This window comes from Ursus americanus, chromosome 11, assembly GCF_024610735.1.
Source record: "Ursus americanus isolate L20-20 chromosome 11, mUrsAme1.1.p, whole genome shotgun sequence".
Lineage (NCBI taxonomy): Eukaryota > Metazoa > Chordata > Mammalia > Carnivora > Ursidae > Ursus > Ursus americanus.
In genome coordinates, this window is record NC_142137.1 from 8,964,005 (window position 1) to 8,984,165 (window position 20,161).

Consider the following 20,161-nt stretch of genomic DNA (forward strand, 5'->3'; position numbering starts at 1 on the left):
AACCATCAAACCAAGCCAAGACAATACTCTCCCAAAGAAATTTATTCTAGATTTTAGTACCGGCTGTCAAAAAGAGTTAGTGTTATTAAAAGAGGGAGTGAAAGGGGACTTCCAACTATACCTCCATTTTGACCTGTCTGTACTTTCAAATCAAGTTCTCTCCAGCTTATTTCTTAACATAGGCAAGGGACCCTGTGTGCAAAACATCCCTAGATGGGAACCAAAACTACCCCTTGAAGCAATAAGGACTGCCCTGAGCCAGCAAGAGTCATGTGGCTGACCCCAAGACAAGGATCAATTTGATCTTCACTGCCCCCCTGCACTTTCCCACCCACCTTTGTCCCCCATTTTCCTCTCTATGAGGGAGTATTTCCAGCACTTTGCAGACCGTCTGAGACACTAGTCTGCTGTCTTCCCGGTGTCGGCCTCACAGAAATAAACTCCCTTCTCGTTTCACTACGGCTCATTTCTCTGTCTTTGGATGTTGTCAGCGACGGGTGGCCAAACCCGGTCTGTGTGGGACCCCCGGAGCCAGGTGCTCTTGCACCCCTGTGGCCCCGCTACAGGAGTGGGGACTATAATAAAATCAGAAACTCTGGGGGTGGAGGGGCTCAGGCACTGAGATTTTTTTTTTAACTCACCAGGTGACCACCACTTGGCCGGAGCTAGGAAAACATGGATTGAGGAGGATAATGACAACGTAAAGGAAATTTCTTAATGCTCAAAGCACCAGTGAGGTAGTAATCAACTCTGCTTTGGGAAGGAAGAGGATGTCAGGAATTCAACAGAGGGGAGGTGACATTTAAGCTCAACTTTAAACGGTGAGCGGGGGTCTCTAGGGCCTTGCCGGTTAAAGCATGGTCTGCACACCAGCAGCGCGAACATCTGCCGGGTGCTTGTTAGGAATGCACACTCCTGGGCCCGGCCACATCTGCCGAATCACAGTGTGCTTGTTAATAGGACCCCCGGGTTATTCATACGCACAGCAGAGTTTGAGAGGCCTTGGGCTACGTGGACAAGGTGGAGAAGACCACCTGGTCTAAACCTGGTCAGTTTAGGTTAAACAATGGTTTACTACAGCCGAGGTTTATTTTTCAATTTCTCTTTTAAAATAAATCCCAAACCTAATATTCTCAATGGCTGACCCAAATGTCATTTCATAATGACATCTGAAGGTCAGAGGGTGAGGATTGAGTGCTTTATCCAGTCTGCTAATGGGGAATGTTTTTCTACTACTGGTGCAGATGCTCTCCCGTGGCTCTGGGGGTTGGACAGGCTGTGACACAGGACCCTCCTGGCATGGGATTTAGGTCTCTGTGCAAACAGGCCAGCGCATTCACCTGCAGATAGATTGCGCACGCGGCCTTCCTTATGGGAACCATTTTAACTCACATTTCCTAGTGGTTGGTGTGGGGGTGGAAGTGAGGGTGTCAGCTGCTTCCAATCCAGTGTTAATCCCACAACCACAGCTGTCTGCTCTTTTGCAATGAAAGGAGAAGAGGAAGAAGTCTCCAAGGGTGGTGGTGGGGATATGAATCCTGCTGGTCCATTCCTTTTACACAGGACACACAACCCCTCAAATAGAGTCTATTGACTATTTCAAGGTTAAGGAATTTGAGAAACGGTTTGTGCAGGAGGGACTTTCCACCATCCCCTGAAGCATAACCCTCATAACCCTTATGAGACAGGTGTCCTCTCCACACCCAGGGGAAGGGAGTACTCTTATCTCCAAAGATGGAGGGACACAGAGAGGAATCTGAAGAAAGAGGCCTTGCTGAGTCCCCCCCATCCCCCAATTTACTACACCTACCTCATACCCTTTGTCCTATGACAACTTCCCATGACTCTTCACTCTTATCACATCGAGCACAAAAACACTCAGGTTTAACCATTTCTTTGGGTCTTCATTTCTTTACAAAGGTTCGGTGTCACATGAAACTGGTATTAGATAAATATATATACTTTTCTCCTGTTGATCTGTCTTCTTCAGTTTCATCTTCAGACTCAGCCAGGGACCCTAAGAGTTTTGACGAAACCTTTTTCCTTCCCTACAACAGCATAAGCGTTGAAAACCCATAATGCTTTGTCCTGGCTGCCCTGAATAGCTGCATGGCCCACAGGCCAGCTTCCAGCCTCAAAGGCTAGCCATGTGTCCTAGTTGACTCCAAGTTTCTACCTGGGTGTAGAGATGACACCATGCCCACGTATTTCAGCACAACTCAGACCAGTTTGGGTTTCCTTTCTACTCTTTCCAACTCCATCTCTGTCCATCAAAGTAAGGGAATAAATCGTCATTTTCCTGAAAATACTATGGGAAATACTTATTGCACAGGAAGTCCACCTACCTAGATGTGTTGAATACAGTTATGGAAGGCAGCACACTTTAGTGGGTATGTAGTAGGGGCAATCCTTCCCACCTTAGCAGGGTTGACATGAGAATCGAGCTGGGAACCATATATTCCGTCCTCAGCATGGTGCCAAGCACAGAGAATGCTCTCAGTACTTGGCCCTTTATACAACGAGGTTGCTTTAATATCTGTTTTATCTTTTGCAATAGAGGCAGTGGCCATGCTGTCTCCTGGCAGTGCCCATCCCATGTGTGTGGAGACAGAGGATAGCACAAGTCCTCAAGACTGTTGCTTGTCCCCAGACGTGGTGACCGGGTTGTAAACACTGTTTTCAGACCAGTCCCCTAAATTCCAATAGAATAGTTTGGGGAACCAACCACTGAGACCACAACCCTCATCCAGCCACCATGTTAATTTTAAATCCTCCAAGAAAACAAGTCTAAAATATTCTTTCCATAATAAAGAGTACTAATCCTCGGAGAATTTTCCCTTCTACCACCGAAATCACTTACAGTTAAGAGAACGGTTCCTCTTCTTTAACATCTACCTGTGTGCTTGATCCCACTGAGCCTCTGGCCTCCACCTTGCCAGGTCTGTTCACAGTCTTTACCCTTCTCAATTTTTATGGTTATTATTTGCCCCGAGCCATACCCTCCTCCATTTGAGAGTCTCCCTTCTTCCATTTTCTGTGAAACAACAGTCTTCTGGTTCTCCTTCTACTTCTCTGATCAGTCCCTCTCTCCCCACCTAAATATATACTCTGAAGCTTTGTCTGCAGACCTCCTCTCTTCTGCTTTGCTCTTGGAGTTCCATCCACTTGGATAGTTTCCAAGTTGGGCACATCTAGGAGGGCGGTCCCAAACCCTTACCTCCCTCCAGCCCCAGGCCAAGGTTTATGACTTTTGTTCACATCTCCACTTGTCTGCAAGGCCCAAACTCCTCGCCCTCCACATGGAATAGCTCTTTCTCCTGGATTCCCAGTCTCTGTTATGCCAGCACATGGGCTGTGGCTCTCACACATAACTGAACCTAACATGAACCTTCTCCACTATTATTATCATTCTTTTTCTGCCTCACTGGTTTCCTCAAACTATGCAGCTTTCCATTTTTTGAATTCCTGGTTCTCCCTTCTGCAGATGTTTGCAGAGATGGAACCAAAATCAAATGCCTTTGAAATGTTCTTTCTTTTTTTTTTTAACATTTTGTTTATTTATTGACAGAGAGAGAGTGCGCATAAGCAGGGAGATGCCACAGGCAGAGGGAGAAGCAGGCTCCCCACTGAGCAGGGAGTCCGATGTGAGACTTGATCCCAGGACCCCGAGATTATAACCTGAGCCGAAGGCGGATGCTTAACCAACAGAGCCACCCAGGTGCCCCCCCATTTATTTCTTTATCTGCCATCACCCCCCCCCCGACCTGGGCGCAAGACCCCGAAGACAAGGGCATAGTAACTGTTGGCTCCATCGTGTCAAAGAAGTATGTCCGATGACCAGCTTTTGTATAACACCTATTTCTTTTATTCTAACATGCATAATCTTTCACAATTTAACATTGGTGAAATCAGGATTCATCCTATAATCATTGCCGTGCTGTAATTTAATCAGTAGCATTTTTTTCCTTAGTGCATAAAATATGGGTGCAGTGCTAAGTACAGTGGTGTCACTGCATCGTGGTCCCACGTGATAAAATGCTGTTTACCATCGTGAATATGTTTGCTATACAATTAAAAGAGTTAAAATACATCTTTATTTTTTTAAAGCGTGAACCGGCTACCATATTATATGAGCCTCAATTTCTGAGGACAATGTAGTCAGAAGCAGAAAAGTGTTGGAATTAAATAAGACAACTATAGCAGTATATTTAATGACAACATAATTATCATTCTTCGAGGCCTAGGAGAGTCTATTAAGAGTAAAAATTTCTAAACAAGTCCAGATGCCCTGTACCACCCAATAATCCTTGTTTACACAGTTTCATCCTTCATCTGTCCACGAAGCTGGGAAATTCAGCAGTTTGGGACCAGACAACTCCATGGAGGGGAAGCTGTCCTCATTGGCACTGACATGGGGGAACCTGTCATGACCCCTAGTGTTGTGGAAAGTGCTAGTCTTTCACCTCCTCTTCCCATAGCCTAGAATCCGGCCAAAATGGGGATGACTTGTCCCACAAACCCTATACACTGCAGCCCCAAACTTTCCTGCCTTTCTCATTTCTTTGCTCAGGCTGACCTTTTCATCCACAACAGCACTACCTAATAGGACCTTCTGTGATTGTGGAAATATTCTGTAGGTCTGCGCCATCCAATATAATAGCCTCTAGCCACATGTGGCCATTAAACAGAGCACCTGAAATGTGGCTAGTGCAGTGGCAAGAACTGTACTTTCATTTTATGTTACTTAAATTTAAATAGATGCATGGCTAGTGCCTACCATATTGGACAGCACGGATCTAGCATGTATTTTTCTTTCTTTCTTTCTTTCTTTTTTTTAGAGAGGTGGGGATAGAGCACGGGGGGTGGGGGGAGGAATCTCAAAGCAGACTCCCTGCTGAACACAGGCTGACGCAGAGCCTCAGGACCCTGAGACCATGCCCTGAGCTGAAATGAAGAGTCGGAGAGCACGTACTTTCTTCATGCACATCTTCTCCAAATCTCCAGTCTTCAAGGGACGCCTCAGGGGCTGTTTTCTCCGTGAGATCCAGCCTTCCCAGTGGAAATCATTCTTTCCTTCCTCAGAATTCCCATTGCCCTTTGAACCACTACTGTAGCGCTTAACACTTTCTACCTTATAGATATTTGTATGCTCTGTCCTCAACCAGTCCCCTCAGACAAATGGAACTATCTCTTATTCTTCATCCGGGCATCCCGGGGCAGTGATGCTTTAAAATGTTAGTTGCATGGATCTGTATTCACAGCACAGCAATCAACATTAACAATCAACAATTGGCAAAGATCGCTGTGCAGTTAACGATGGTTTCGGCCTTGGCCTCAGCTCCTGGGAGATCATTTCTAAGCCCTTCTAGGAGGCTCTAATAGAAAGGTCTTTGTTCATCTGGAAGCCTTGGGCCATACCAGATAGTCTACACTAACGATGTGATTTATGATGGAGGCCTTGGGCTAAGAGTTGTCAGCTCAGCCTCTGGAAGGGCTAGAAACTCAGGTCAGCCAGGCAGGCACTTAGCTGTATGTACATGGCCAACCCCCAGTAAAAACTCTGCACACCTTGATGGACTTGGGTGTGTTCCCCAGCTGGCAACACCTGGTGCATATTGTCACTCGTCCCTGCTGGGAGAAAGAAGCACTAACCGCACACTCTACTGGGAGAGAACAGTGGGAGGTTCCATGCCTGGTGTCCCCAGCACCCTGCCCTAAAGGCTGCTTTCCGTTGCTGGTTTTAATCTGCACCCTTTTGCCACATTAAACCTTAAGTGTGAGTATAAGGGCTTTTCTGAGTTCTGAGAGTCCTCCTAGTTCAGTATTAAACCTGAGAGTGGTCTTGGGAACCTCCCAAACTTGCAGTTGCCCAAAATAACCTGTGTCATATTGTTGCCTAGAGCCTGTGCTGTTGAGACTTTCTCTCCCCAAATCCCTGCCTTGATCACACCGCCTCTGGACTGGTGGGCTGCAGGCCCCAGTTCAGATCAGGGCTGGGAGCAGGAGATGGGAGTCTGGTCCTCTACATGGGCAATGGAGTGGCGAAGCAAGAGTGTGTCTGGGACCCGGATCACACAAGGGGTAGGTATGGGAACAGAGGAAAGGATGGGGGACTGCCGAGAGGAAGGAGTGGAGAAGCTGGGATGCGCAGGGCAACTGGGTGGCAGTTGTGAGGGGGAGAAGATCAGGGATCTGTGGGCCCCTGACCTAAAACTTCAGGAGGCTCTGGTACCCACCTGTGCTCTAATCGTCAGGAACTAAATATCTCTGCCCCTGGAAGGCAGGGGCTGTGGAGCAGACTGCACAGGCCAGAGCTCACCTGACTTAAGGCAGGGCTTACCTCTCTTTTGCTGTTAACATTTGTACACTCATGACCAAAGGACCAGACACCCAGACCCTGAGCAGGAAGGTGGAAGGGGCAGTAGGCAGAGGGAAAGAGCAGAACAACTTCTCTTATTAGGCAAGAAATCTGAACTGGGCATTCCCTCTCTACTCCCCAGAACAGCCCTCTAATTCCAAGTGATATAGTTTAAAGAGAAGGTCCCCTACTCAAAATCATGTTCTTTATATTTCCATGAATATTACCAATTAGGGGTTCACTTCAGTTAACTAGCAAACACCTAAATTAGGGTGAAGAGAAATGGTCATTCATGTTAACTGTAGATGCAATTAATCAGATTGCTTTCCTAATCCAAGTTTAGCCACGTTAGAGGAAAGTCCCTACCTTGTGGAAGGGAGAAATCATTCCAGGGTGCAGGGCATTTCTGGTTAGGGAGAGTTCCAGAGGGGGGGCAGGGCTTGGACACAGTGACTATTAAGGACACCTATCTGCTGGGGGAGAAGCCCAGCAAGGGAGGTAGGATGGAACATGGAACACATTTCCACAGAAGACCCATGGCTCCTTCCTCCCCAAGACCAAGTTCTGTTATCACCAGTTCTCAAGTGCCTGGCCCCCTCCCCAGCGCTAGACTTGTCCTGCATGGAGATTCCAGGAGAGAAGTATTAAGCTGGCTTCATGAGAGTCTCACAGGAGACTTAAGTGCTTTTCTAGACAGACCTAGGAGTAAAAGCACCAGCAAACAGAACGGATCTGTGGGGTACGTGGGGGCTGAGGGAGGGCGAAGAGCAGAAGTACCCTCTGCCATACACAGATTGAGCGCAGGCTTAGAGAAGTTCTCTAAGCACAGAGGCTTCTATTTGTTCATTTCCACAGGACCTGGCACAGGATGGGTACTCAATGAATGGTTGAATGGATTGCAAAATCACATGAGTTGCCAGACTTACCCAGGTCAAATCGTTTCCTATCTGGGATCTGAGTTTTTTTTTCCTTCCTAGGTAGGCACTTAATCTAGTTGTATGGGTTTACAGATTTTTTATTCCTATTTTGAATCCTACTTCCCATCTCCTATCCAGAAAGCCCCTAAGCTTGCCCTTTCTTCTTCCTGTCCCTTCACAACTGAATTCTAGGCTTCATTACGGTCTCAGAATATCTAGGAGGCATTTGAGTCATTTTTATAGGACGGGGGCTCTTGTGAACCTGTTTACACACAAGAACAGCAGAAATCCTGAAGAGCCATGAAGTAGGACACAGAACACAGCATTAATGAGGAGCAAACCCTTGAGGTCGGGGGAAGGGCGGCTGGAGGGCCCCCTCTGGGAGGGGGCGCTGCCATGCAGGTCCAGGAGCTGCGGCTCCGTCTGGTGAGGGGAGCGTGGTCAGCAGGTCTGTGCGCAGACGGCTGGCCAGGCCCCATAGATATCTACATCCTTTCCCAGGCACGGCCTCGGGGCCCCTAGGAAAACACTGACCAATAAATTAAGTTGAAAAATATGTAGGAGGCAGGAAATATCAACCTGGAGTATTTGTCAATGGCGTGGGTGTTCTGGAAGATGCGAAGCCCCATCTGGCCCTTCAGAAGCCCCTTCCTCCTGGAGGAGTTGGACTCACTGCTCAGAGCCAGGTGGACCGCTATTTTGTCTTGTCTTTCTTCTTCTGTCGGAATATGGCTTCTCGGGTACCCGGCAAGGCTGTTGGCCTCAGACTCACTGTAGCTTCCATCCAGCATCAGGGTTCTCGAGTGGAGCATTCCACACATGCACGGGAACTGTGGGCAGCAAACACAAGGAAGGTATAAGGTATGTTTAGGCCTTGTGCAGGGCAGAGGTGGTGGCCTGGGCCCGGAGCAAAGCCCCACGGCTACTCAGAACCACAGAAAGGCAAAACTAGAAGGATCTCCAGAGATCACTCAGTCCAATGATTCTCTACATATTAGAATTCTCTGCATATTAGAATCACCCAGGGAGCTCTTTGAAAAGGCCGCATCCCAGCTTCACTCTAAACTAGTCAATTTGAAACGATCGTATGATCTCACTTATATGTGGAAATTAAGAAACAAAACAGAGGATCATAGGGGAATAGAGGAAAAAATAAAGCAAGGTGAAATCAGAAAGGGAGACAAACCACAAGAGACTCTTAATCATAGGAAACAAACTGAGGGTTGCTGGAGGGGTAGGGGCTGGAGGGATGGGGTGATGGACATTAAGGAGGGCACGTGATGTAATGAGCACTGGGTGTTATATAAGACTGATGAATCACCAACCTCTACCTCTGAAACCGAAATACATTATATGTTAATTAATTGAATTTAAATTTTTAAAAAATGAGAAAAAAAATAGAGCCAAAAGAAAAACCACCTCTAATTAATTTGAAGCTCCCCAGGTGATTCTACCATGCAGCGAGGTTAAACACCCTCATTTGCAGAGGCACAAACGAGACCCAGTGAGTCTGTACAATTCTCCTGAGATTACACAGCTAGTGTCAGAGTCAGGACTTTAAACCCACACATCCTGGGGGCGCCTGGGTGTCTCAGTCAGTTAAGCCTCTGACTCTTGATTTCGGCTCAGGTCACGATCTCAGAGTTGTGGGATTGAGCCTGTGTCAGGCTCCGAGCTCAGCTCAGAGTCTGCTTGAGATTCTCTCTTCCTTTCCCTCTGCTCCTCCCCCTGCTCTCTCTCTCAAATAAATAAAATCTTTTAAAAATATATTTAAAAAAATAATAAACCCACACATTCTGATTCCAGTTGTGGGTCTCCACGTCTTTGTGTGTGAATCAAAAGATGATTATGTAGGAGAGTGTCCTTATTCTAAAGAATTACATTTAAGCGTAAAAGGTCATGGTGCCTGCAATGCATTTTTAAATGGTTCAACTGCACGGACAAAAAGACATTTATATGGAGAAAGAGCTCATACAAAAATGGCAAAACGTTAACAATGTTGGGTGTAGGCGTAGAATCTATGGATGCACATTATTCTATTTTTCAACTGTTTCTGCAAGTATGAAAATGTTTATAAGAAATTGTAAGTTGGAAGGAAGGAAATGGTTTCACTTCGCCCTACAGTTTGAGTCAGCAAAGAGTGGGCTTCCCGCTGGCACCAGTTAACAATTCATGGGCCCATACTTGTCAGGTGAAGGCTTGCTATTTTTCCAACAGCTCTATACAGGAAAGTTCATGGGTTATAAATCAAAAGTGTTTAAATATAATCAAAAGCACTTGACAATAACCAATATGCAGATTCTTGAAAATCTGAATGAATACTTAAATGCTAAAGTAAAAAAGGGTTGAATAGAATTTTAAAAATAAATTATTCAACAATCTAGTCTATTTGGAGACAGTGTAGATATACTTGGAATATATGTAGAATATTTAGATTATATTTAGAAATATACACACACACACATATATACATATATATATTTAACATAATATATTTAGGCATAATGTGGGCATTGAAAGACTGTTTTTGAAAAGGCAACACATCCTCTTTTCCTAAAATTTAAAGCTCCCTTATGTTAAGGAGCTACCAGTTGCCTAGAAGTGCATAAATGTGGGATTTTCATATCCCCTGATCTTTATACATTCTAGGTGAACACCCATTTTGATTAGTGCAATGGTGACCGATGATTTGGTAACAAGTTGGCATTTTCTTACTGTGATTAGTAAGAGTCTGAATATGAGTGGAATGGACTTTCCCTCCCTGTGTCAAAGGCCCAGGCACATCGCCTGAATTCCCCATTTGTATTCTATCTCATAACCAACGCAGCTTAGTGTAGGATAGTGCAGGGCAGTGTGGATAGCCGAGTATTTCCAATGAGTCTAAAGGCTAAAGTTGTATGTGCCGGAATTTTCACTGGGTCAGAGCACAGATAAGTACAGGAGTTTTTAATTCTAGGACTCTCCCCTTGTCTGGTCATAGGACCTGGAGGCCCCCTCCCTAAACATGTCCAGTTGTAACGGTGATACTTTAGGTCTGCCCAGAACCCCCCCGTTTCAAAACAACTTTACACGCATTACGTCACGTGACCCTTACAACAAGCCCGGGGGGGGAGGCGAGGTGAGGGCTCCGCTCTACCCTCGTTACAGATGAGGACACAGAGGCCCAGCTCAAATGGCAGAGTTGGACCCAAGACCCCAAGTCTTCCTGCTCCTAGTCGCGGTCCAAAGGCTTTCCGCTTTCTGGGATTCTTGGTGGTAGAAGCTAGCACGTGGGCTAAAACCGACCCTCCTCCATTTTGCGCAAACACCGCCCTTCTCGTCCCGCCCCCTCGGCCCCGCCCCCTCGGCCCCGCCCCCTCGGCCCCGCCCCCTCGGCCCCGCCCCCTCGGCCCCGCCCCCTCGGCCCCGCCGCGCAGCCTGGAGCCTGGGCTCCGACGCCGACACCGCGTGCCGGCAGCTCCTCGCCTTCTCGCGCAGCTTGCGCTCCTTGCGCTCCTGCACGGTGGTCAGGTAGTTGACGGCGGCGTACTCCAGCACCGACAGGAACACGAACACGAAGCTGACCCAGAGGTAGATGTCCACCGCCTTGATGTAGGAGACGCGGGGCATGGAGGCATTCACGCCCGTGATGATGGTGGACATGGTCAGCACGGTGGTGATACCTGCAAGGTGCAGCGTCAGGTCAGCCGCTGACGAGGGCTCAGAACTGCCCCCCACAGGTCGCGGAGGCACCCTTTTACATTCTCCCTGCAGGAAACCCAGCGAGAACCCCCCGGGGCATGGAAGCGTCCCCGCGGCGGATCTGCTCCTCAAAGCAGCAGGCGGCGCCCCTCCTGGCCCGCTCGCTGCTGCTGGTCCCCTTTGCCCGGAAGACCCCCGGGGGCCTGGGTGTGGGCGGTGCGGCTGACCGCATCAGCAGTGCCTCGCAAAGGACCCAAAGGACCCGGTGGGACGTGGAATTCGAAACAGGGACGGAAGGACACCTCTGAAGGAGACTCCCCACACCGCAAGGAATGGCCTCATTCCCTCTCGGCTGTGGAAGGCTGATTACGTCTCTGAAGACTGTGGAAATTCCTGGAAGCCTGTCATGCCAGCGCCTTCATCGTGCCTTGCTGGTTAAACCCTCACATTTCTTGGAGCCCAAGCTGATTTCCTCCAAATAGACGATGATGAGCTGTAAACGTTCCCTCTGGAATTTCAGGTCTGCCAGAACGAAAACCACAACTCCAGGGAGTACAGCCCTCTCCTTCCTCCAAATCCCCTATTCCCGCCCTGCCTTCAAACTCTCTGTCCAAACAAGGCCAACAAACACAATTTTTGTATTTACAGAATAAGGTTTTGGCATTTGCAGAATTGTCTTAGTTATCAAAGTACTGAGCTCTAAGACTGCTGGTGGGGAAGTCGATCCCCCAGACAGGCTTTATTCTTCTGAAATGATTGCAGCAAAGTTGACATAGTTTTAGCTCCCTGTGGTTTCCATGAAGTAGTCTAGGAAACTGAGAGCAGTGTGTGAATGGTGAAGGCAATAAGCGGGAGGAAAGTTAGCTCCTTTTGACTCTGACACCCATCAGTTAAGAACTCTGAGTGATGATTTTACTTTTCTCTTTATAGTGACCAGCTGAAAAAAGTAGCCACCCTACCACACCTCATCACATGCTTTTACCCAGTGAAACTCTGGCAGGCACGGCTCTGCGGTCGATCCAGAAGGACACCCAGGACAACATGACCATCAGGGTGGCAGGAAAATAGGTCTGGAGCAAGAAGAAGAAGATATGGCGTCGCAACGTGAAGTTAATGTACAGACGGTTATACCAGCCTGGGGGACACAGGAAGAAGCCAGTGAGGTTCCGTTTGAGAGGCAAAAACAAATTCTTTCCCTGGGAGCCCTTTCCCTTCCCCCCACATTGCTCTCATCTTCGGGAGAAAGTTAATGGTCAATTGACTTACTATAATACATCTCCTTTCTAATGCCTAAGCCCTCTCTCCCATCAAGAAGTATCTTGCCAGTATCTAATACATGTACTGTTTTATTCAATATTACCTAACTGCTCTTCTCTTCCCCTAACATTTCAGGGAAAGGTAGAAAGAGAGAGTTTAGTTGCTTGTTTGGTATTTGTTATTTGAGACCCACAACCGTATTTCCTGAGGACTCACTGCTCGGGAGGCTAAGAAGTGGAACTGGTTCTATTTTGTTGAAACCAATACCACTGAGGCAGGAGCCAGCAGAGTTGGGCTCTTGCCACTGTCCCCTTTGTTGTAGATTGGTCAGCTCAGCCTGTCTCCACATATGTCATGAGATGGATGGTTGTAAACAAGGCTAAAATGGTAAGGTGTCAAATTATCCACAAGATCGATACCCAATCACTGGGACCAAAGATGGTGTCAAGGACAGTATAAATGTCAAAATTAGACTGCAGCTGTGTGCACACAGCCACCCCACTCCCATCTCAGCCCAGCCTCGAATACTGACTCAGTAGCTTGCAGTGGGGCTCAGAAATCCACTTGTCAGACATACTCTCCTGCTGGTTTGGATGCAGGAGGACCACAGGCTGCCACCAGAAAAACGCTGCTGAGGGACCAAAGGCTACCTGGCTGGTGTGGAAAGTTACTACTGAGTCGGGTAAGGGGAGGGTGGATCAATAGGGAAAGGCTGGAACAATAGAATGGGTCCAGGCAAGCTGGACACATGGTTACTCCGTAGGTTCCTCGGTTGTTGGAATGAGCTAAGTGCTTTTAGTGGAGAGGGTAGATAGAAAGTGATCTTCACATATGACAGAAACTCCTAATCATTTATTCATCCCACAACCTTTGCCCCTTCGTGTCAGCTTTATTTTCCCTACTTCAGTTGGCACCCATGAAGCAAATTGTATTGTTCCTTAGGTTTGTACAGGGTCTTTCTGGAAGGGCTGAGTGTTGCCTTCATTCTGTTAAGGACTATTCCACTGTCCTTTCCTTCTAAGAAAACCAGGGAGAGTTGCCTTGGAAACAGTAGGAAGGAACAAAGAGCTTTAAAAATGTACACTCTGTGTTCCAAACAGAGCACTCTGTGGTGAGATCGCAGCCCCTATGTGTGTGTGTGTGTGTGTGTGTGTGTGTGTGTGTGTGTGTGCGGGGGGATGATAAACCTGCTTGTTGGCACATAGTAAATATTGGGAGAGGAAGATGCATTTTAATCTGGACTCCAGAAAGGAGTGGGGACAAGACAAACAAACAAGCTTCTATTTCAATACGGAAAACATCTAAGAGGAGTACACATATGACCAAGGCAGATTGGCACTTACTAGCCGTGCAACTTCAGTAAGCAATTTAATCCTTCTGAGTCTCAGTTTTCTCATCTGTAAATCGGGGATAATAATATCTACACCATAGGTTTGTTGGGTGGAAATTAGTTAATTCATATAAAGCACCCAAAACAGTGCCACATAGTAAAAAGTTATATAAGACACTCTTAACAATGGTTTTAGAAAGAGAGCGGGTTTGAACTTGCCAAGAAGAGATGACGAAAAAAAATCGTGTGGCGATACATACCAGCGGAGAAGGGAAGGGAGGGATGAGGACAAGCCCTGTGGGCACAAAGTGAAGCTGGCTTGGGCTGTCCAGGAGTTAATACCCCCTGGACTGAGGCTTGGTCTTTTTCAGAGGATGTTCGATGTTGTGGACAGAAGGGTGTGCGTGGTGGCAGGGGAATAGGGAGATAGACAGTGGCCATGCAAGGGACAGACAGTGGCACAAAACCTCGGCACAGAAGGGCCTGGGCTTCTCAGCATACGGACAAGGGCTAATGAAGTGAGAAGCCCTTAGGGTCCTGTGGCTACTGCAGGACTGTCATGGAGTGAACTGTGTCCCTCAGAAAGATATGTTGAAGTCTTAACTCCCAGTTTCCGTGAATGTGACCTTATTTAGAAATAGGGTCTTTGGACATGGAATCAAGATGAGAGGAGGTCTTATTGGGTTGGGGTGGGCCGGTAGCCTTACGGAGGAGGGAAATGCTGTGGACACAGATACACAGAAACAGCAGCTTGGGAAGACACAGAGCGGGACACGTGATGACAGAGGCGGGCATTAGAGAAATGCACAGCCACCAGAAACTAGTAAGAGACAAGGAAGGATTCCTCCCTACAGCTGAGGCGGGCAGCATGGCCCGCAGACTTCTGGCCTCCAGGACTGTGGGCAATTATAGTCCTGTTGTTTGGGGCCCCCAGTTTGTGTTTATTATGACGGCCCTTGGAAATGACGGCAAGAGCTAACGGTGAGATTAGAGGACTGACAAGTGCATCCTCTCAAAACCTCAAACACGGCCCAGGGTCCAGGATGAGCTACACTAAACATTAAAAATAAATCTATAGGGGCACCTGGGTGGCTCAGTCGGTGAAGTGTCTGACTCTTGTTTCGGCTCAGGTCATGATCTCAGTGTCCTGAGATGGAGCTCCACGTCAGGCTCCGTGCTCAGCAGGAAGTCTGCTTGGGATTCTCCCTCTCCCTCTGCCCCTCCCCCCACTAAAGTAAGTAAGTAAGTAAATAAATAAATCTATAGATCTAAATATAAGTAATAGATACATTTCCTCAGAAAGCTGTTGTGCATGTCATTAAGCCAAACAAATCAGACTACAGAACAGCATATAAAACAGGACCCCACTTCTGTAAATTACATCACTAAAGCGAGATGTTCGCACGGTGTGTGCTAAATTGTTAGGAGTGGCTGCCTCGGGCATCGGATTCCAGAGGACAGCAACTTTTTAAATTTCTGCTTCTAAGAGCGGCTTATGTTTTGCAGAACTATGCATTACTGAGGAATACAAATTCAATTTCACGGGCAGGGGAAAAGTTCAAGGCTGCAGGATTCTAACGTATTTTCTTCCACATTGAAATGAGCCCGTGGCAGACGTCAGCTACCAGTACTGCTGTAGAAGGCCAGTCTGGAAGCGGTGTGGACTTTCTGAATCAGAAACTGGGACAGGGAGATCTTCTCGTCGGCGTTCAGGGATTCATCCCCATTCTTCCAGTACAGCATCAGATCTTCATCTGTATACGCATCTTTGGGGAGAGGAAAACAAGTTAATTCGACTCCTTTGCTTCTGAGGTGGCTGAAGCCACAGGGAAATCCTACACCAGCATCAGAGGAAACAGGCCTTAACAGTGGCAGGCAGCACGCAGTCGCACGGTCACTAAAACGGCACAAAGATTGGAGCGGGCTCAAGGCAGAGATTCGTCATGAGGAACGCTGATACTTACAGCTTTCCAGCTCCAAAGAGCAGGTCTGGGAGTCCAGGGGAAAGTGGCTGAAGTCCATGTTGCACATGGCGGTGACCGTAATCCTAGGCAACCCAAACAAGCATGTTGGCTCGTGCCGTGAGTTCTCGGCCCCTACGCCTCCCAGAGTAAGAACACCGACACGACCAAGAGCAGCGGACTTCTGACACCTACTTCAGAAGGCCTCAGGACCCTGACTCCTCGAGTCCCGTCTTCTGCAGGACGCGTTATCGGTGCTCTGCGGGGCCCCAGCCGCTAAGGGTGTTGGCTTTCAGGGGTGCACACCTGCACCCTTCTCTGCGCGTGGCCCTCAGCCAGGGGGCTGTCACCCCAGAGCTGTCTGGGAGGTTATGGCCACCCCCACCCCCCACCCCACCCCAAGGCTATTAGCGTCGAGTTCTGGCAAACCGTACAAGCAGGCCCAGAAGCTGTGGGATAAGCTTGCACAGTCACTCGTTTGCCCAGAAGCCAGTCTGCAATAGTGGTCAATAAACAGTAGCTCTTGTTGCCTTTTTAAATCTTTATTACCAATAAACTAGAATCATAGGCTCTCCGCAGTGAAAGGTGCATAGAAGGTCATTGACTCCCTCAACTCCCTCAGGCCTAACTAGTCTCCTAACCCGAGCTTAAGCTGCCCGGTGACTGGGAAGTCACTGGCTACTAGGGTGACCATTTCTTCTTCAGCAGACATCCGAAGGCTCGTGCCATTCGTACGGCCCACGGGCCCAACCACGGAGACAAACGCTTCAGGGCAAAGAGCCTGACCATACATACGAGAGTGGCGCTGGACCAAGAAGCGGCGAGCCCGTGCACGGTTACCTCATGCTGTATAGCACGTGCCCGTCCGGGTACACCCTCAGCATGATGTTGTCCGTGGTGGTGTCGTGCGTGAACGACCTTTTGGAGTGAACAAAGAAGATGTCGGGGACCCAGATCTTCTTTACCAGCCGGCCGTCGAAGGTCATGCTCTTGTTGCTGGTGCTGGGAAAGGCCAGCCTCTCATCCTTCCAGTAATGCCGCAGGTACAGGGTCATGGTGAAGTCCTGTGGGAGCCCGGGGTGACGCCAGACAGAAGTGCTTAGAAAGCTTCCTTTCTTACCGTCCACCTGTCATCAGCCAAAGCGGCAGACGCCTGAGGCTCGGCCTCCAAGGTCGGAGGCAACAGTGTGCAGCCCCGCAGGACGGGGGCTGCCCCCCTCCGTGGTGCCGCTACAGTAGGAAAGAGAGTGGCTCGCTGTCGTGCAGCCTGAGGGGGGCCCAGGACAGTGAGCAGCCCTCCAATGAGACCCGCGGCTGTGAGGCGGACAGCCGGGCACGGGGGCCAGCGGGGCGGCATCCTGCATCCCTGGCGTCCGGCTCTCTCTCACCCAGACCTGTGCACACGGCGTTCCTTGCCTGCGGGCTAAGCACTCAGTTCCCGGTGAGTGGACACTGGGAGACACCTGCACTGCCACGTGTCCCACTTAAGAGAGTTTCTATCATGGGTCTTGCAGAATCTTTGAAGGCAGAATGGTGTCCAGTGTGCCATTGAATCCCCAGGCCCTAACTCAGTACCTGGCAAGGCACACAGTAGGTGCTCAATAAATATTGGCAGGATGGAAAACGGGGGAGTGGGGACGTGAATGAAAGGAGGCATGGGCAGCTGCGTCTCTGCTACGGTTCCAGCCTGAAAGCTCCTTCTGGTAGACGGTGTCTCCTCGCCTGCATCATCGATGCCTTACACCGAGAGGCTGGCACTTCCGCCGCAGCCCGAAGACGCGAGCGCTAAGTTACACGTGTGGATAAGTAAACCAGCGCCCCAGACATCCTCTCCTGGGAGCGGGGGTGAAGGAGGCCTGGCGGTGCTGTGGTCTCAGAGCGTAAGGCCCGCTTCTGCTTTACCAGCCCACCTCTACCGCTCCTGGCTGTCCTGCAGGGTCGCCCGTGGAGGCGAGCACCCCCACCCATCCAACCCTCCACCCCCACCCCTTCCTCACTTTGTGCTCCACTGTTTTAGTTTGTGTTTATAAACCTCCTCTTTCTTCTGCCTCCAGGGCCCTTTCCCTGCTCTTGCCCTGGCCCTCCCCACGCTGTCTCCTTCTTATCTATCCTTCAGGTCTCAGCTGAAACAAGGCTTCTTCAAAAGCCTTCCCGTACCCCCTGATCTTGGTGCGCACTGCCAAGGAAGGCGTAGGGGAGCCATGCTCAAAGCGGGTGCTGGAGAGCAGAGAACAGCAGAATTTCCATCTGAAAATGCCTACCTCCCGTGATCCTCTAAGTGGGGTTCATCTGACCAGTCCTGTCACGTGAGGGGTGTGTCCAGAATGTAAGGGGCTGGGCCTCACTCCCAGAGACTGATTCAGGAGGTATCTGGTGGGCCCAGGAATCTGCATTTAACCAACTCCCTGAGTTACTTTTACCCATCAGGTTGAGAAACCCTGCTGTAGATTTCACTGCATCTGAGCCACCTTCCAGGTCACAGTTTCATCCCCTGCAGCCCTGGCTCTGCCCACTGAGGCACAGCCTGCACCCATGCCACCAAGCAGCCACAGGCACTCACAGGCCCTTAACCTCGGAGCCCCACACCCCAGGCTGCCCCTCCGAGGGCACTGCGTACCATGTCCACCTCCGAGATGCTGTCCAGGCTCTCCACCTGCACGTCCACGCCCACCGGGATAGCAGGGCCTGCAGAAGGGCAAAGGCAGCTGGTGAAGGCACATTTCTCTCTACCACTGGGTCAGCAGCCCCAGCCCCTGTCCTGGGGACAGCCTGACTGCGGCACAGTGAAGCAGTAATTCAAATTCTATGAGGGTTTTCTTGCCACTTCCTGACATGATGGGTCCCGAGCTTTGTTCCTGAGGGCGGGGACTGTGTCTGCCTATGTGTCTTTCCTGGGCCAACGTGAATGTTTAGTCCATGTTTGTTGGATGGATCCACGAGCTGGATTACTACTTTCTATGTCCCAGGGCTGTCTCTGTAGGGTGGAGGGCATAACGCTCTAGTGTTTGATGAGGGACCCTGGTCCATTGTCCTCCTGTGACATCTGTACAGGACAGATGAGGCCGAAGAACCTCAGACCCGGGCCTGGGACCCCTGCATGCCCAGGGCTGGATTCATTCAGTCACTCAGACTACACTTCCTGAGTACCTAACAGCTAACTGGGACCCTTCCTGCTGGAAGCCTTCAGTCGGGTGTGAGAGAAGATCTCTGCGCGGTTACATCACAGCCAAAGACAATCCGGGACAAGATGTTTAAAGCCTGTCAGGACGTGTCAGAAGGAGAGTCGAAGAGTGCACAGCACGGAAGCTTCGTACTCAATTCCATCTGGCCCGTGGCAAGATTTCCAAAACTATGTTTAGCTGCGGATTTAGCTGTGGCTTCCCGTTCTGTTTCTTGGGTTGGATGATGGTTGCGTTCACTTTGTGATAACTTAACGGGCTGTCCGCTTACAATACTTTCTGTGTGTGTGTACTTCCATAAAATGATTTCAGATTTTAATATATTTTTTAGACCTAGAATGGAGAAAAGCAACAACCTGTGTTTGTCAAGCATACTAACAAATGCTATTATAGATAAAAAATGTCTCTGAGAGAGGTGGCAGCGGGTCTGGGCTTCCTGGGGAGAGGGCATTGTCTAGAGGCCAGCTCTGCTGCACCTTGAACCTCTGAACCCCAGCCAGGGAGTGCAGGACCAGGCCATGCTGACCCACTGTGGTCTGAGCAGGGAGAACCTTGGGGTGGCCGAGGGAGTCTGGGTCTTAGGAATGAGAAGGTCTGGAAGGCACCGAGATTTTGGTGCTGGACGGGGAAGGAGGATCAGAGACCCTGATATGGAGTAGGAAGCAAAAGTTTCAATCCTCAGTTCCAGCTGAAACTGGGGGGCTAGGGGTCCTCACGGAGGCGGCCCAGGACATTGGATGGGCTCACAGACTCCCCACAAAACTCCCCTGTATACTTGCTAATACTTAAAATCTCACCATTAAAGATTCATTTTTTGACTGAGCCCAATAGAATGGAAGCATTTTATTGACTACTAGAGGGATTTAATGGATATTTTCCGTGTTCTTAAACATGTGAGCAAATGAGTACAATGCTTTATTTTCTATTTTTACTTTTTCCCTCTCGTTATCAGGGTGTAAGCTGATCTTTTTATTTTCCTATCTTTTTCAACTGATGGCTTAGGTCAGGGCCTCTGAGAAGCCCTGCTCTAACAGCGGTGTTCTCTTCTCATTCCAGGCTCCAGGGCTGCTTTGCAGGTGCCAGAAGTGGAATGTTCAGTGTGGGGAGGAGAGCCCCTCCTTAGGGCTGACTAATCTGCCTTTCTCCCCCAGTGGGGCTTGCCACATGAAGGGAGGTCTGCAGGCAGCCTGACCAGGGTTCTCTCCTAGAACCCTGCTCCCCTGCCGGGGCTGCGTGCTCCCAGCATAGCCATCGGGGAAATGGGGCTGATTAATTTCCTCATCCTCTGAACCCTTTGTTAGCCAGAGATGCTAAAATGGCCCAGAGTCTGAGCTGTTGACTCTGGCAGCCCTGCCCCTCACGGAGTGTGCTGTACGTGACCGCTCTCCTTTCCCCTCCCTTCCTTTCTCTGAAGTGCCACGTGATCTGCCACAGCCAGTTGTTCCAAGAGCCAAAGGGAAAAAATAATATAGCCACCA

The 20,161-nt window shown here is 49.2% G+C and overlaps 1 protein-coding gene across 1 annotated transcript in view; it reads right to left on the bottom strand.

Annotated features, from left to right (window-relative positions):
• Positions 1-3,817: 3,817 nt before the first annotated feature.
• The window catches only part of LOC123798562 (gamma-aminobutyric acid receptor subunit rho-2), a 43,918-nt gene continuing 27,574 nt past the window's right edge, over positions 3,818-20,161 (bottom strand). The window contains exons 3-9 of the mRNA XM_045807072.2: positions 18,122-18,189; positions 16,345-16,568; positions 15,508-15,590; positions 15,169-15,309; positions 11,939-12,091; positions 10,741-10,937; positions 3,818-8,105 (exon numbers count right to left, since the gene is read on the bottom strand). Coding sequence (XP_045663028.2) covers positions 7,794-8,105; positions 10,741-10,937; positions 11,939-12,091; positions 15,169-15,309; positions 15,508-15,590; positions 16,345-16,568; positions 18,122-18,189 — 1,178 coding nt within the window. The 3' untranslated portion in view covers positions 3,818-7,793. The remainder of the gene's footprint in view (positions 8,106-10,740; positions 10,938-11,938; positions 12,092-15,168; positions 15,310-15,507; positions 15,591-16,344; positions 16,569-18,121; positions 18,190-20,161) is intronic.